At 39.5% G+C, this 14,008-nt stretch overlaps 1 protein-coding gene across 1 annotated transcript in view; it reads left to right on the top strand.

The window, feature by feature from the left end:
- The window catches only part of sacm1la (SAC1 like phosphatidylinositide phosphatase a), a 22,307-nt gene extending 9,812 nt beyond the window's left edge, over positions 1-12,495 (top strand). Inside the window, exons 7-20 of the mRNA XM_027133837.2 lie at positions 2,409-2,442; positions 2,538-2,639; positions 2,720-2,805; positions 3,594-3,680; positions 5,804-5,872; positions 5,960-6,039; positions 6,615-6,713; positions 6,796-6,934; positions 7,369-7,438; positions 7,990-8,062; positions 9,116-9,209; positions 9,320-9,412; positions 9,584-9,641; positions 9,798-12,495. Of these exons, the coding sequence (XP_026989638.1) occupies positions 2,409-2,442; positions 2,538-2,639; positions 2,720-2,805; positions 3,594-3,680; positions 5,804-5,872; positions 5,960-6,039; positions 6,615-6,713; positions 6,796-6,934; positions 7,369-7,438; positions 7,990-8,062; positions 9,116-9,209; positions 9,320-9,412; positions 9,584-9,641; positions 9,798-9,934 (1,221 nt within the window). The 3' untranslated portion in view covers positions 9,935-12,495. The remainder of the gene's footprint in view (positions 1-2,408; positions 2,443-2,537; positions 2,640-2,719; positions 2,806-3,593; positions 3,681-5,803; positions 5,873-5,959; positions 6,040-6,614; positions 6,714-6,795; positions 6,935-7,368; positions 7,439-7,989; positions 8,063-9,115; positions 9,210-9,319; positions 9,413-9,583; positions 9,642-9,797) is intronic.
- Positions 12,496-14,008: the final 1,513 nt, after the last annotated feature.

The following is a 14,008-nucleotide window of genomic DNA, read 5'->3' as shown; positions in this document are numbered from 1 at the left end:
AGCTGGATTACAGGAGCAAAGATGAGCGGAGAGTTGTTGTGCATTAACCATACAACGTAAGAGAAACAAACAGGGATACGAATGGGAACGAGGCGAATAGAGTGAGTTTCACTTCAGTCCGCATTTCCTAACAGCTGGCGTACATCATATGACCTTTATTATTTGACCTCATTCGAAACAAAGCAGACATTAAGCATGAACACGATCACACACATAATAATAATAATAATAATAGCAAGAAGAAAACCTAAGACATAAAAATGTTTTTACAAATGGAAAAGTTGTGTATAATCAGCTGCGAAATCAAGACTCGAAAAGTAACGGTTTAAGTTTGTCGTCGTTAAATGTTTTTACATTTTCTGTAGCAGCGATGAGGCTCTAATGCGGTTAAATAATTCCCTTCTCATGATATTCCCTTTACATTTGACCATGACATCAAATAACTTTTATTTTTTGAGGTTTGCAAAAAGGCAAAAAGAAAAAACAAAAACAATTAAACATGGGGAAAAAAATAAAAATAAACAATTTTGTTAAAAAGTAAAAAGTTTAAAAAAAAAGTGTAGTTTTGTTTTGGAAAAGTAAACTGTTGAACTTCCATTTAGATTTCGCTTGAATTTCCTTATACTACCGTATCGCTAAATTCTCAAATCCGATTGGCCGAATTCGAGAATTCAGCAGCGCGTGAAGAAATACGGAGTCGTTTCTATAGCAACAACTAATTCATGGGCCGGTAAAGTGAATTCTATGCAAAATGATTTAAGGTCTCGTTTGTCACTGCTTTTGTAACAGAAGGAGGGAAGTCTGCAAATTTCCATTTTCACATCAAAAGGTTTCAGTACGAAAGGTTTCAGTCAAGCTTTGCGGTTTCTCAGTAACCTAAGAAGGTGAATTTGTGAGGGAGAGAAATGAGAAGTGGTGAAGACGAGACAGGAACTGACATGTTTCATGGACATTCCACAGCACCGAATTTAAATAATAAATGGATATTTATTATTTAAATTATTATTTAAGTAATACATTTCTATACAAAGGCACGATTATTTCTATATAAAGGCACGATATTTTCACGGATTAACGAATCGTTTGTTACGTAGGCGAACGGCTTTATGCTGGGTTTCGTACAGAGCTTCCCCAAAACCCCTACATTTACATCGATCCAAGTAGCAGACGCTTTTCTCCCGGAAGAAGAAGCAAAGCAAAGTTTTGGGACTTAGGGGCAGGTTAAGGGTTAACTTCTGTAAGGGCTCACAGAAGAGGTGGAGCTTCAGAGGGTTTGAAGATCGAGATGGATTGCTCTTTCCACATCGTGTTCAGTCAGGGCCTTTTTACACCTGGTCACTACATGTGTTGTCTCTGATCCGATTTGTTAAAACCGCTCCATTTACATTAGGCCACATAAACGCGTCTCGGCGAATCGGATATCGATCCGATCTTTCTACTCCCGCCCAAAATGCTAATATATTTTACCTCATTTCCGGGGTAACTGAAATGGAACACGCTTTTGTGTATGCGGTTTGGTCACCTGCGAGTGACGTACTTCCGTTTGGGAGGAGTATAGCGCTGACGTATGTGGCTTGAACAATCACATTCATTTACACCTGTCCAGTTTCATCTGAAACGCGTCCCAGACCACCTCCTGAAGGGGTTCGAACGATCGGATTTATATCTGTCTCGAAAACGTTTCGGAGGACATTTAGACCTGGTCTTTTTACCATCGGATAGCTATCTGATCACAGAAAACGCATGAAGTGACCAGGTGTAAAAAGCCCCTCAGTCTGCAGGGTCTGGGATCGGACCTCACGCCTCACAGTCTGATCACAGGTTGCGAGATGGAACATATTCCTTGTGCACAGGACAAGCTCTTGTATACATGAGCCTCAAGGTCTTGAATTGGCTCCAGTGCCCAGGAAAATGTTCGGAGACCAAACGCTGGCTTCCTGATGCAAAGATAAATGAACAGTTGTTGTAAATTAAATATAAAACACAAGAAAAACACACAAAATCAAATGGCAGTGTGGTGAATAGAGTGAGTTTCACTTCATATCACATTTCCTATCAGCTGGCGTACATCATATGACCTTTTATTATATGACCTCATTGCCAACGTGGCAAACATTGAGCATTAACACACACACACACACACACACACACACACACACACACACACACACACAAATAATAAAAATAATAATACTTAAGACATGAAAATATTAAAAAACAAACAAACACGTAAATCATGTTCATTCAAATTCATGCCTCTAAATACTAAATATATTAAAAATGATTTATTTAATATATAATACATAATGTTTAGAACAGGAAGATCTTTCTCTCATATGTGATGTTTTTTTTTTTACAACCCACAAAACTCCATAACTTTCATCTGTGTTCATTTCTATGCTTTTCAGCTCCACAAGTTCACGTTTCCTGTCGTCCACGGCTGTATCCTTGGCCCGTTTTTCATTTGGTTAAGACTCCCGTGTGTGTGTGCCGCGTACTGTGTGTAAGCCGAGTCTATCCTTAACTCTTCTCCCCAGTTATTGTCATGAAGCCTTGCTGCATTAACGGCAAGATATTCGAATGGATCCTCATCTCCAGGAGGAGCTGCTTCCGAGCCGGCGTGCGCTACTACGTCCGAGGTGAGGCGGCGTTCCCGACACACACGTTATCGTGCGTGGGTCGGCGTGGTGTATTTCACTGTGTAACCTTTTGTTTGTAGGGATCGACTCGGAAGGACACGCCGCTAACTTTGTCGAAACGGAACAGATAGTGCAGTATAATAACAGCAGAGCCTCCTTCGTGCAGGTCAGTAAACACCAGGACGAGTCTTTTGTCAGCAAGATGTTTTAACCGTGCGGTGATTCGATGACAGTCCGAGCAGACGAGTTTTAAAAGGGATCTTAGAAAAGGTTTTTAAAAAATAAAAGACAGCGTTAGAGACTCGGCGTCGGCTCTGAAAGGACCGTTCTGATCACTGAAACTTTAACGAGATGCCCGAGGAAACATCCGAAATCTCTAATGAGGTCCATTTGCGCTACCAAAAGCTTTAATGATTTTTGAAGGCACTCCTTGAACCCCTCTAATCCTCCTGATGGATGTGGTGTTCACTTCAAAACATTAACTTTTAACATAAAACCAGAGGGATTTTGAATTCTCAGATCCGCTGCAGGACTAATCACAGGGTGCTATTAAATATGGTGTTGTTTTTAAACTAACACTGTACACAGTGACCTGCACTGCGAACGCTAATAAAGTGCTAATGAACTGATTTAAATACACGTTGTAGATGTAATGTAAATACACGTTGTAGATGTAATGTAAGTAAATACAGTGACTGTTATTAGGATGCATCCATGAGAAGCAGAAGGTGTGTATGTGAGTGTTTGTTTGTGTTTGTTTGTGTTTGTTTGTGTGTGTGTGTGTGTGTGTGTGTGTGTGTGTGTGTGTGTGTGTGTGTGTTCAATTCCATTCAAATTTATTTGTATAGCACTTTTAACAATTGACATTGTCTCAAAGCAGCGTGTGTGCGCGTGCGTGCGTGCATGAAAATACTCTTCACCTCTTTTTCTCCCGATCTCCGTCGCCTCTAACAGACTCGAGGCTCCATGCCTTTCTTCTGGTCTCAGAGACCCAACCTGAAGTACAAGCCCAAGCCACAGATCAGCAGCAGCACCAATCACGTAAGGCCTCATTTATTTATTTATTTATTTAAGTTATTTATTTGTTATTGTCATTTTTACACACTAAGAACATCTTTGACATGGTTTCGTTGGCACATGGGCTGTAAGTGAGACAGGAGGATTTCTCACATGCTTCCTTCTTCTTTGTTCTCCATGTTTCAGTGTGATGTAGTAGTTCAGGCTTTTCTGATCCTCTCTGTCATTCAGAAAAAAACTTCAGGCTAAAGTAGATTGAAAAGTGTTTTTATTTATTTATTTATTTTAGCTTTACTCACTTTGTTTATTTTCCAACTAATTAAAAAATGAATTCTTAGCAATTTAATTTTTAAAAAATCAAACATTTTAATTTTTGATTAAATATAATTTGGGCTGCAAAAATTCTTTTACAAATCGTTCGAATTGTAAATATTTTTTATTTATTTATCTATCTATCTATCTATCTATCTATCTATCTATCTATCTATCTATCTATCTATCTATCTCATTTTTTTTATTTTTTTTATTTTTCCTAAATGAGATTCAGACCGGGGGGGGCACGGTGGCTTAGTGGTTCAATTCCCGCCTCCGCCTTTCCTCCGGGTACTCCGGTTTCCTCCCCCGGTCCAAAGACATGCACTGTAGGTTGATTGGCATCTCTGGAAAATTGTCCGTAGTGTGTGAGTGAATGAGAGAGTGTGTGTGCCCTACGATGGGTTGGCACTTCGTCCAGGGTGTATCCTGCCTCGATGCCCGATGACACCTGAGATAGGCACAGGCTCCCCGTGACCCGAGATCGGATAAGCGGTAGAAAATGAGTGAGAGTGAGCGAGCGTGAGATTCAGATTCTCTTGACTCTTTGTTCTCTGGTGGTCTAGCGGCTAGCGGCCTGCGCTAGGATCGTGTTAAAGCTACAATGAGGATGAGGTTCACTTTTGAATCTGGTTTATCTCAAGGTTCCTCATATCATCTGAGTTGTTTTTTTTTCACCACCATCACCTCAGGCTTGTTCATTAGATATAAATATTAGTTTAAATTTCAACCTTTTAGCATTTGTAATAATTTTTTTTCTTCTCCTGTGAATCTGCTTTGCGCAATAGAAATCAAATCGAATTGAACCGAATTGCGTTCACAGAGAACAAACCCACGGTTCTAACCCCAGACAAAAATCTAGGACTCACGAAGGGCAATTAAGTTAAAAATGAACTCGATGTTAATGAAGCGACTGTTAATGAGTCAAGTTACTCGACTCATTAAGAGTCACTCCGTGAACACTGACTGGAATTGTTTTGAATCATTATTAAACAGTGAAGAAAGGGAGAATATAGATATCACGAACAGGTGAGGATTCAGTACGTACATGTGTAAGTTTGTACATAATGTTAAATGTATATTACTGACACTGAACATTAACAGGTTTCCCCTCGTCGCTGTATTATAGACTTACTCACTCGTCCACTGACGTTATTTATCAGGGAAACCACACATTACGCTTTAAAACCATCGCTCGTACAGTACACACGCACACACTCGGTGTTTAACAAGGTTCTCGGAGTGTTTTTATTCTTCTCTCTCTCTGACTCAACTTTCCTCATTTCAGCTCTCATCATGTCCTGACCTCATGTTGTTTCCTTCACCGCTTCATGCAAAATATTTATTTAAACGTGAATTTAGCAACATAGATTTGGTTTGGTTTGTGGATTCCAAAGTAAACATCCGTAACCAAATGATTCACTTTATTCCGTAGTCTCGCTCAGCTCTCGTTCTGATTGGTCAGAAGGATTTTTATTTTTATTTATTTTTTAATTTTTTATTAGACTTATTAACTAATAGAAAGAGAGGAAAAAAACAAAGAGAACAAATTTATAGTTATTGCTGCTAGAGCTATTATTCAGTTATTAATAGAAATGTGTGTCGGCGTCGGGACTAAAAAACTTAAACAAATGTAAGATTTTTAAATGTTTCCTCTAAACTTTTTCTCACAATGCAGTTTATGCATTTTTTTTTCTGAGTAACACAAACACTTGATGGAGCTCACACGTTTCTTTATATCTGAGTTTAGCTGAGTTTAGATCCACAGCGCCATCTGCTGGATGTGAAGTTCATGTTCAATCACATCTGTTTCTACACACTTTTATCTCCTGCAGCTCGATGGATTTCAGCGACATTTTGACTCCCAGGTCCTCATTTATGGGAAGCAAGTGATTTTGAATTTGGTATATTTATCTTTTTTTTTGTTTAGAATATAATATTTAGAATATTTGTGTGCTGTGTTTATGGATTAACATGATTTTATTCTCCAGGTCAATCAGAAGGGTTCAGAGCTGCCTCTTGAACAGGCGTTTGCCAAACTGGCAAATAACATGGATAATGGGAGCATCAAGTAAGATACACCTCTTTCTCTCTCACACACACACTATCTATCTATCTATCTATCTATCTATCTATCTATCTATCTATCTATCTGTCTATCTATCTGTCTATCTATCTGTCTATCTATCTATCTGTCTATCTATCTGTCTGTCTCTCTCCCTTTCTATTTCTCTCAGTCTGTCTCTCTCTCTCACTCTCTCTCTCTCTCCCTTTCTCTCTTCCCCCCTTCCCTCCCCTCCAGTTCCTCCTCTCTCTTTCTTTCTCTTTCCCTCTCCCTTTCTCTCTCACACACTCACTCACCCCCCCCCTCTGTCTCTCCCCCTCTCACTTTCTCTTTCTCTCTCTCTCTCTCTCTCTCTCTCTCTCTCTCTCTCTCTCCCCCTTTGTCCTTCTCTCTCTACCATTCTCTCTCTCTCCCTTTGTCCCTCCACCCTATCTCCTCTCTCTCTCTCTCTCTCTCACTCTCTATATCTCTCTCTCTCCCTCTCTCTCTCTCTTCCCCCTTCCCCCCCTGTTCTGGAGTGTGATTTAGAATCTGTAATAACTCTGAGGTCTCAGGGCTGATTATTTCCCCCCCCACTTAAGGTACATAGCCTTTGATTTCCATAAGGAGTGCAGTAAGATGAGGTGGCATCGCCTGCAGATCTTGGTGGACGCCGTGGCTGAGATGCAGGACGAATTTGGGTAGAACTGTTTTCTTTACATCATGTCTGTATTTTTAATCTGTGCATTAAAACGACGTGTAACGAGCACCACGGCTCCGCAGGTACTTCATGCTGAACTCGGACAGGAAGGTGGTGGTGGAGCAGAGTGGAACATTCCGCAGTAACTGCATGGACTGTCTGGATCGTACCAACGTGATTCAGAGTCTTCTGGCCCGCCGTTCTCTACAGAGCCAGCTTCAGGTCAGAGACGATACAAATGGACATAGTGTTACAGAACAAATATTTATTTCTTTAATCAGTCTGTTGATTATTTTCCTGTAACAACAGCTTTTATATGTTTATAGTTACAGTTCATGTACCACATCCACTAAAATAAATCACTCCTTTTATCACTAATAAATAGTCAGGTCCCTCATTTACACTTGCAGTCGATGAAATAAGATGTTAGCGTTAGTTAGTTTGTTAGTGTTACAAAACGTGACCAGCAAGTGGACTGTATTAGTCATTAAATAAAAGACGCTTTCAGAAGTCACTTTAATTTTATATGTGTTATGTATGTGTAATTTTAATGTATATATGTATGTGTAAAATTGAGTAAAAGTGGTCGTTGTATAAATGAATCGGTTAAATAATGCATCTTGTTATTAGATTCTGATGAATGTATTTTGTTTCAGAGGATGGGAGTCCTTCATGCCGGCCAGAAGATTGAAGAGCAAGCTGATTTTGAGAAGATCTACAAGAACGGTGTTTACATGATTCTTACTTTTTCTTTTCCTTCTTTTTTATTTAGTGAGGTCTCATTTGTAATGTAAATCTGTGATAATCTTTATTAATAATAATAATAATAACAATAATAATAATAACTAGAATGTACATTTCCTGAAGAAAATGTGAATGGTGCTTGCACATGGCAAATCTCGGCACTCGGTTGCTAGGGTGAAATTTTAGGAATTTTCCATTCAAGTATATGGGACATTTTTGGCCGCTTTTTCGTCTACTGTGCGAACATCGTCGGTTGGATCGCTAATAAAAGTCATAGCACACCTCTCCGAAATGAGCCGGTCGATTTGACACCTCATTCATGGGTTTAGGACAAAAGCTGTGGGACAAGTTACGGCGCCAAAATTTTGTCCAGAAGAAGAATAATCCGTATGCAAGATAGAAAGAATGTTGCTTTGCAAGCACCGTTAATAATCTGCTGTCTTTATAAAATTGTCTACCATTGAGTGCTGGACAGAGCCGTCTTACACCTGACCTTTAGTTCATCCAAGTTGTTGTTGTTGTTTGTCTTCCAGCCTGGGCTGACAACGCTAACGCATGTGCTAAACAGTACGCAGGAACAGGAGCGCTAAAGACCGACTTCACCAGGTGTGTATATGAGCTCTGTGAGGAAGACTCGCTCGGGGTTGTGTGTTTCCAGGAACATAATCAGTGAGAAGGTGGTTTGATGCCGGGCTGATGTGAAGATACCGTTGCACCCTGAGGTTGATGACTTTTTTAATAACAGCATTCCTGATGCGTTTTATTCCTCTACGAATAACTAAAGATTACAAGTTTTGTGATTATTGAAAATCATGTCATAAAATATGGAGCATCCTCGATTTTGAAAAAAGAAAATTGCTGAAACTGGAGACTCCTTTCAAAAAATGCTAAATTCGTTAAAAAAATAAATAAATAAATACATTAAAAAAAAAAAAAAAAAAAAGGTTTACTGCCTCTTTTCCAGTTTGAGTGCTTAAGCAAAGGCTCTGAACCAGTGAACCTCTGAACCAAAGTGGTTCTTAAGTACCGCTTGTGTCAGGGGCTGTGGGCGGGGCTACTGTTAGCGCATTTGATAATGTTCCTTAAGTATACTAATGTTTAATACACTTTTACTTTACCGCGATATGATCAATTATCAGCACACATGATAGTAGGTAGCTACATGCTAAGGCAAACTTTTTTTCTGTGTTAATAATAAAATAACGTTGTGTACTTTCTCGATTGCAACCTCCGTTTATACAGATTACATGGAGCTGCACGTACACGTTGGATTCTAATGTAGGTTCGCAAAGCCATGAGCATTAACAGTAAAGCAACATCCGCCATTGTTGTTGTGTTTGTCACTGATGCGCTAACGCTGCTGGGAAAGATGAGACGTATATAGGGACGTAACACGTAGCTCTGTGACGGCTCTCTAACCGATGGAAAGGCAAACCGGTTCTTAGAAGGATCGCCAGTGGAACCAACTTCGAACCAGCACTAGCTCTGATCCAGCACCCGGTTCTTTCTGGTGGAAAAGGGGCGATGTAGAATTCAGTATCATTATGTAATCGACACCTTCCGTCCAATCAGATTTGAGAATCAGTGCAGAATAAGTGAGAGTAATGTCTGCTGTTTCTCTTTATTATCTTTGACTCTTTGTTTATTGTTTTGTCTCAGGACCGGGAAAAGGACTCACTGGGGTTTGCTGATGGACGGCTGGAATTCCATGATCCGTTATTACAAAAACAACTTCTCCGACGGCTTCAGACAAGTAAATCTCCGCCGATTCGTCTTCCGTTCCAACATCGTTCCTTAATTAGGACGAGGGATCAGTCGAACGCCTGCCGTTAATCCTGTGATTGTGTTTGTGCTTTGTTTTAGGACTCCATCGATCTCTTCCTTGGCAACTATTCAGTAGATGAATTGGAGAGTCTGACACCACTTCAAATGCAGAAAGACTGGAAATTCCTCACGGTCCTTATTTTATTCCATGTCCAATTAGAATTTTGGAAAAAATTAACTTTTGTTTTGTTTTTTTGTTTTTTCTTTTTTAACCAAAATGCTGCTGTAGATGTTTAGTGCTGTGGATGAAAGTGCATCAAAGCTGTGATTATGACTGAGGTTGTATTTCTCTCACTCCTGTAGTTACCTGTCATCTTGCTGGTGGCCTTCTCCATGTGCATCCTGTGCCTCTTTATGGCTGGTAAGACAAAGAAAGCGCTTAATTTTCTGGATTTTTATTTATTTATGTATTTTTTATTTATTTATTTATTTATTTATTTATTTGTTTTTACAAGCTTGAGAACTTGCGTCTGTAACAGGGAAGGTTTTGTGACATTAGCACGTCTCTCGCTCTCAGGTGACACATGGACAGAGACGCTCGCCTACGTGGTGTTCTGGGGCACAGCCTGCGCTCTCACCGCCGCAGTCATCCTCTTTAACGGGAAGGAATTCGTTGACGCTCCCAAGCTGGTCCAGAAAGAGAAGATGGACTGAACGTAGCTCTCTCTTTTTCTTCCTCTCTGTCTTCTTCTTCCTCCTCTTCCTCTTTCTGGAGTCTGTACTGATCTGCTCTTGTCCTGTATGTGCAGTCTGCCTCTTTTATTACAGATGTAACCTCATAAACCCACTCGGCACAGGGTCCAATGATATAATCATTCAACACTAAAAACAGATCAAGGGGGATAAAAAAAAAAGAGTCCACTGACGTCAGTTACGAAGAATAAAGAATAGTGTGTAAAAAAAAATATATATATCTAGATATTTACAGACTGTGTGTCACTATTTAAACTAAATCACTAAATGTAAATTTAAATGAAATCAAATATGATCCAAATTGTCGGTGAATCTCTAAAGCATTTTCAATAATATACATCATGTCCCATAAGTCCAGCACCATAAGAGGAATGAATGAATAAATAAATAAACAAATACATGCTCAATAGGTCCAACATGATGTTTTCTCGAACAGATACATCAAGGTCTGTATCTGAAAATATAAACCTCTACACCAACCCTATGATGCTGGACTAATGGGAGCCTTAATCTTGAAGAATAACTCCAAAAATATCCTCCACACAGTCTATTATGATGATAGAAACCCAGTTCTGTAAGACCTTGTCGGACTCAGGCAGTTTACACAGCACAAAGTCTTCAGTGGACCAGTTTGTTGTATCTCTCAGCTTTACTGAGCAATATCGTTGTTACCAAAGTCATTTCGGTTCTTTTGCCATTCTGCTGCCTAGACGTGTAAAGTCGCCAGTCGTCGAGAACAAAGGTACCGTATGTTGTCGTCTAGATCGACGTCGTTGAGGATGCACTCAACAGCCACTTTATTCAGAACATCTGGAACCACTGTTCATTCAGGCTTCATACAGTTATTCAGTCATGTTCTCGACTCTCAGAAGTCTCATGTTCTGTTCATTCCGGCTTCATATAGTTATTCAGACATGTTCTTGACTTCTTCTCAAGGTTTTATCAAGCTTGAGTTGCTTTTCTGCTCACCACGATTGTCAAGAGTGACTATATGAGTTAACGTAACCTTCCTGTCAGCTCAGACCAGCACGTCCGTCCACCTCCTGAGATTTTTTTCCTTTATATTTTTTCCATGTTGTTTCGGGACCACTCTGTATGAACTCTAGAGGCTGCTGCGTGTAGTAAATCATCTGTCATCTGACCTTTTTACGTTCTTCTTTTTTTTTTTTCGTGCTGCCGCCTCATGATTGGCTGATTGCAGGAATGAACAGGATACTCGGGGAGTGTTCCTAATAAAGTGGCCAGTGAGTGTATGCTTTTTACCTGTGAAAGTCTGTTCTTCTTCAAAAAAGAAGAAAAGTACCTTTCTATCTGAAAGTAAAAGCCGTAACGCCGCTCTATGACCATACGCTCGCCGAATAAAAGGGGTATTAAAGGTGTTCCTTTCCTTGTTGCTGAAAAAAAGTCATTGGTGCTGTGTGTCTTTCACCTGGACATAGTGTTAATACGCACCTGTCCATGGTACTGAAACAGATCTGCAACAGTACCCGGGTAGCACCAGAAAGAAAAGCTATAGTTTAATACCCCCATTATCAGCCCCGAGAGTGTAAAACTGTGCAGATTTCTATCTCACCATGTACGATTAATTCTCCACAAGACTCCTTACTTACTTACACAGCTCCTGTTTTACTTTACTCTTCCTCTTTTTCCACTTTGATTCTAGTTTTGCCTTTTTGTGCAGGTTATAAGGAAAAAATAGGCTACAAAGGCTAGATGCAGATGTTTATTTAGTCGAGTAAGTTTGTCGGTTCTCTCAGCACTTTACTGATGATTTCCGTTCCTGTAAAAACAACACTAAGAGGTAAATGACACACGAGCACGTTCCCTCCTAACGGCTCCGTGTTTGAAGAAACGAGGGTGACGGTGAAATTTTATTACGTTACAGAATTCCACTTCTTTTCTGCTTTATTTTTCACTTCCTATTTAATCATTTGGGGAAATTACTGTCTTGTTTTGAAATGTTTTTTTTTCCTTAAGGGCACTGAAAATGATTGTATGTGTGTTCTGTCTAGATTGTTTAGGATTATCAAATTTATCTTTGCATAATTAATGAACACACACACACACACACATTAGTACTTCAGATTTAAATTCAGTAAACATAAAGCTCACTCATATTCTCGGCTAGAAAACAGACGATTACAAGTTTCAGCACAAAACCATGAGTAATCCTGATCATTTGTTTGATCTGCACTTTGTAAATTGTACATCGGTATAATAAAAGCATCAGTTCTAAATTATGTACTGTACTGTAATGTAGGGTTTACAATTAGCATCAGATTGCCTAGAACAGATCACACACTGTTACAAACGACTCTGTAGTCTCATCCTTGACTCCTGTGTTAGCGTGACTTCTGATCCACAGCTAGGATACAACATTCCCACCCGAATGATCCCGAATGTAGTAGAATACGATCGTTGTATTTTTTTTTTGGACTGTTCTGAAAAATGTACTCTTGCTTCATTCCAAGAGGTCACATACGCCTCACCTGTTAACTTTGTAATAAAATGTCTGATCGATGTGTGTGAGTGCAGAGACGGTCAGTGTCACGATTCACAAATACACCTTCCCACCGATCACACAAGTGATATGCTGGATTAAAGATGTGTCCAGAGTCATGCATGGTCTTTTAATCATGGGGTGTTAGGAGCATGGGGTTTATTAGGAACACCGATACGCCTGCTCGGTCATAAGCTCATGTAGCCTGCACCTACGGTAGCCTCGGATTCCAGCACGTCCTGACGGGAGTGTTGTAGCTCATCCACCTCGAGGTTTAAATAACAAATGTAGGGGTTTTGTAGCATGGTGTAAATACTTATACAATTAGAAGTTTTAAACTTTGAATTTGGAAATCAATTTGCAAACAATAAGGATTTCATCCACTACAATATTACAACCTTTTTTTTTTGGCTATAAAAAACGGGATATTTTCCCCATCCAGATTAGGTGCCTGCTGTAGCCGGGTGTTCTTTCTGACAGAAGTGGAACCCAATTCTTTTCTGCTCACCACGGATGTAAACTGTGGTTATTTGAGTTACCGTAGCCTTCCTGACAGCTCTGAGCAGTTTGGCTGTTCTCCTCTGAGCTCTGTCATTAACAGGATGTTTCTGTTGCACATCTGATGCTCACTGGATGTTTTTTGTTTTTCACACCATTTTGTGTTAACTCAAAATCAGAGAAGATGAAACGTTCCTCAAATCAGCCCATTTGGCACCGACAAACATCCAGTGGTCAAATTTACTGATCATTTATGTGTATTATTAACTGAAGCTCCTGAGCTGTATCCGCACGAGTTTATTCATGGTGCAGGCTGCAACCTGATTGGCTGAAGGGATAATTGCATGAATGAACAGATTTGGAGTCGATCCTAATAAAGTGCCCAGTGAAGTGTATGGTTTATATAAAGAATAACACACTTAGAGGCATGTGCCTGTAGAAAAATAATAAAATAATGGTCTTGCCTATTTTCACATTGGATACGGGATTTTTTTTTCAGCACGTCTTGGAGTGTTTTATTCCTTTTGTTTATTATTTATCAACGATTGCTGTTGAATGCAGTTATAATTACTTTGTACTAAGAAACCGTGCAAGATGCAAGATTTCCCCCAAAATGTTTCAGCTTTTTGACTTGCACAAACAAGCTGATATTACAATGAAATATAGACCCAGATACTGCACAGAAGGTCCATCTGTAATCAATTACCATCGACGTCAAACCTGACGGAGTGTATGTACATTATATCAATATTAAAACAAATAAGCATTACTCATTTCTGACAGAATCAATTTCTTTCAAAATGAATTACTATTTCAGTTTTTTTCTTTACGTCATCCGTCATTGAGTCGTGTTCGGAAAGCTCTGTGAAAAAGCTTGGGAAGCCCAACAGACCCACTGTGGAGGGGATTAGTCTTCTCTCAACCAAATATATCAGACGGAAAGACAAATTCTGATGAAGCAAATTCCATGTAAACATCAAGCACCAATTTCGAGCCTCATTAAGCAAATGTGCATTTAATCAAACTTGACTAAAATC

This window comes from Tachysurus fulvidraco, chromosome 7 (assembly GCF_022655615.1).
Source record: "Tachysurus fulvidraco isolate hzauxx_2018 chromosome 7, HZAU_PFXX_2.0, whole genome shotgun sequence".
Lineage (NCBI taxonomy): Eukaryota > Metazoa > Chordata > Actinopteri > Siluriformes > Bagridae > Tachysurus > Tachysurus fulvidraco.
The sequence above is the reverse complement of the archived record's forward strand: the minus strand, read 5'-3'. Positions and strand labels throughout refer to the sequence as shown.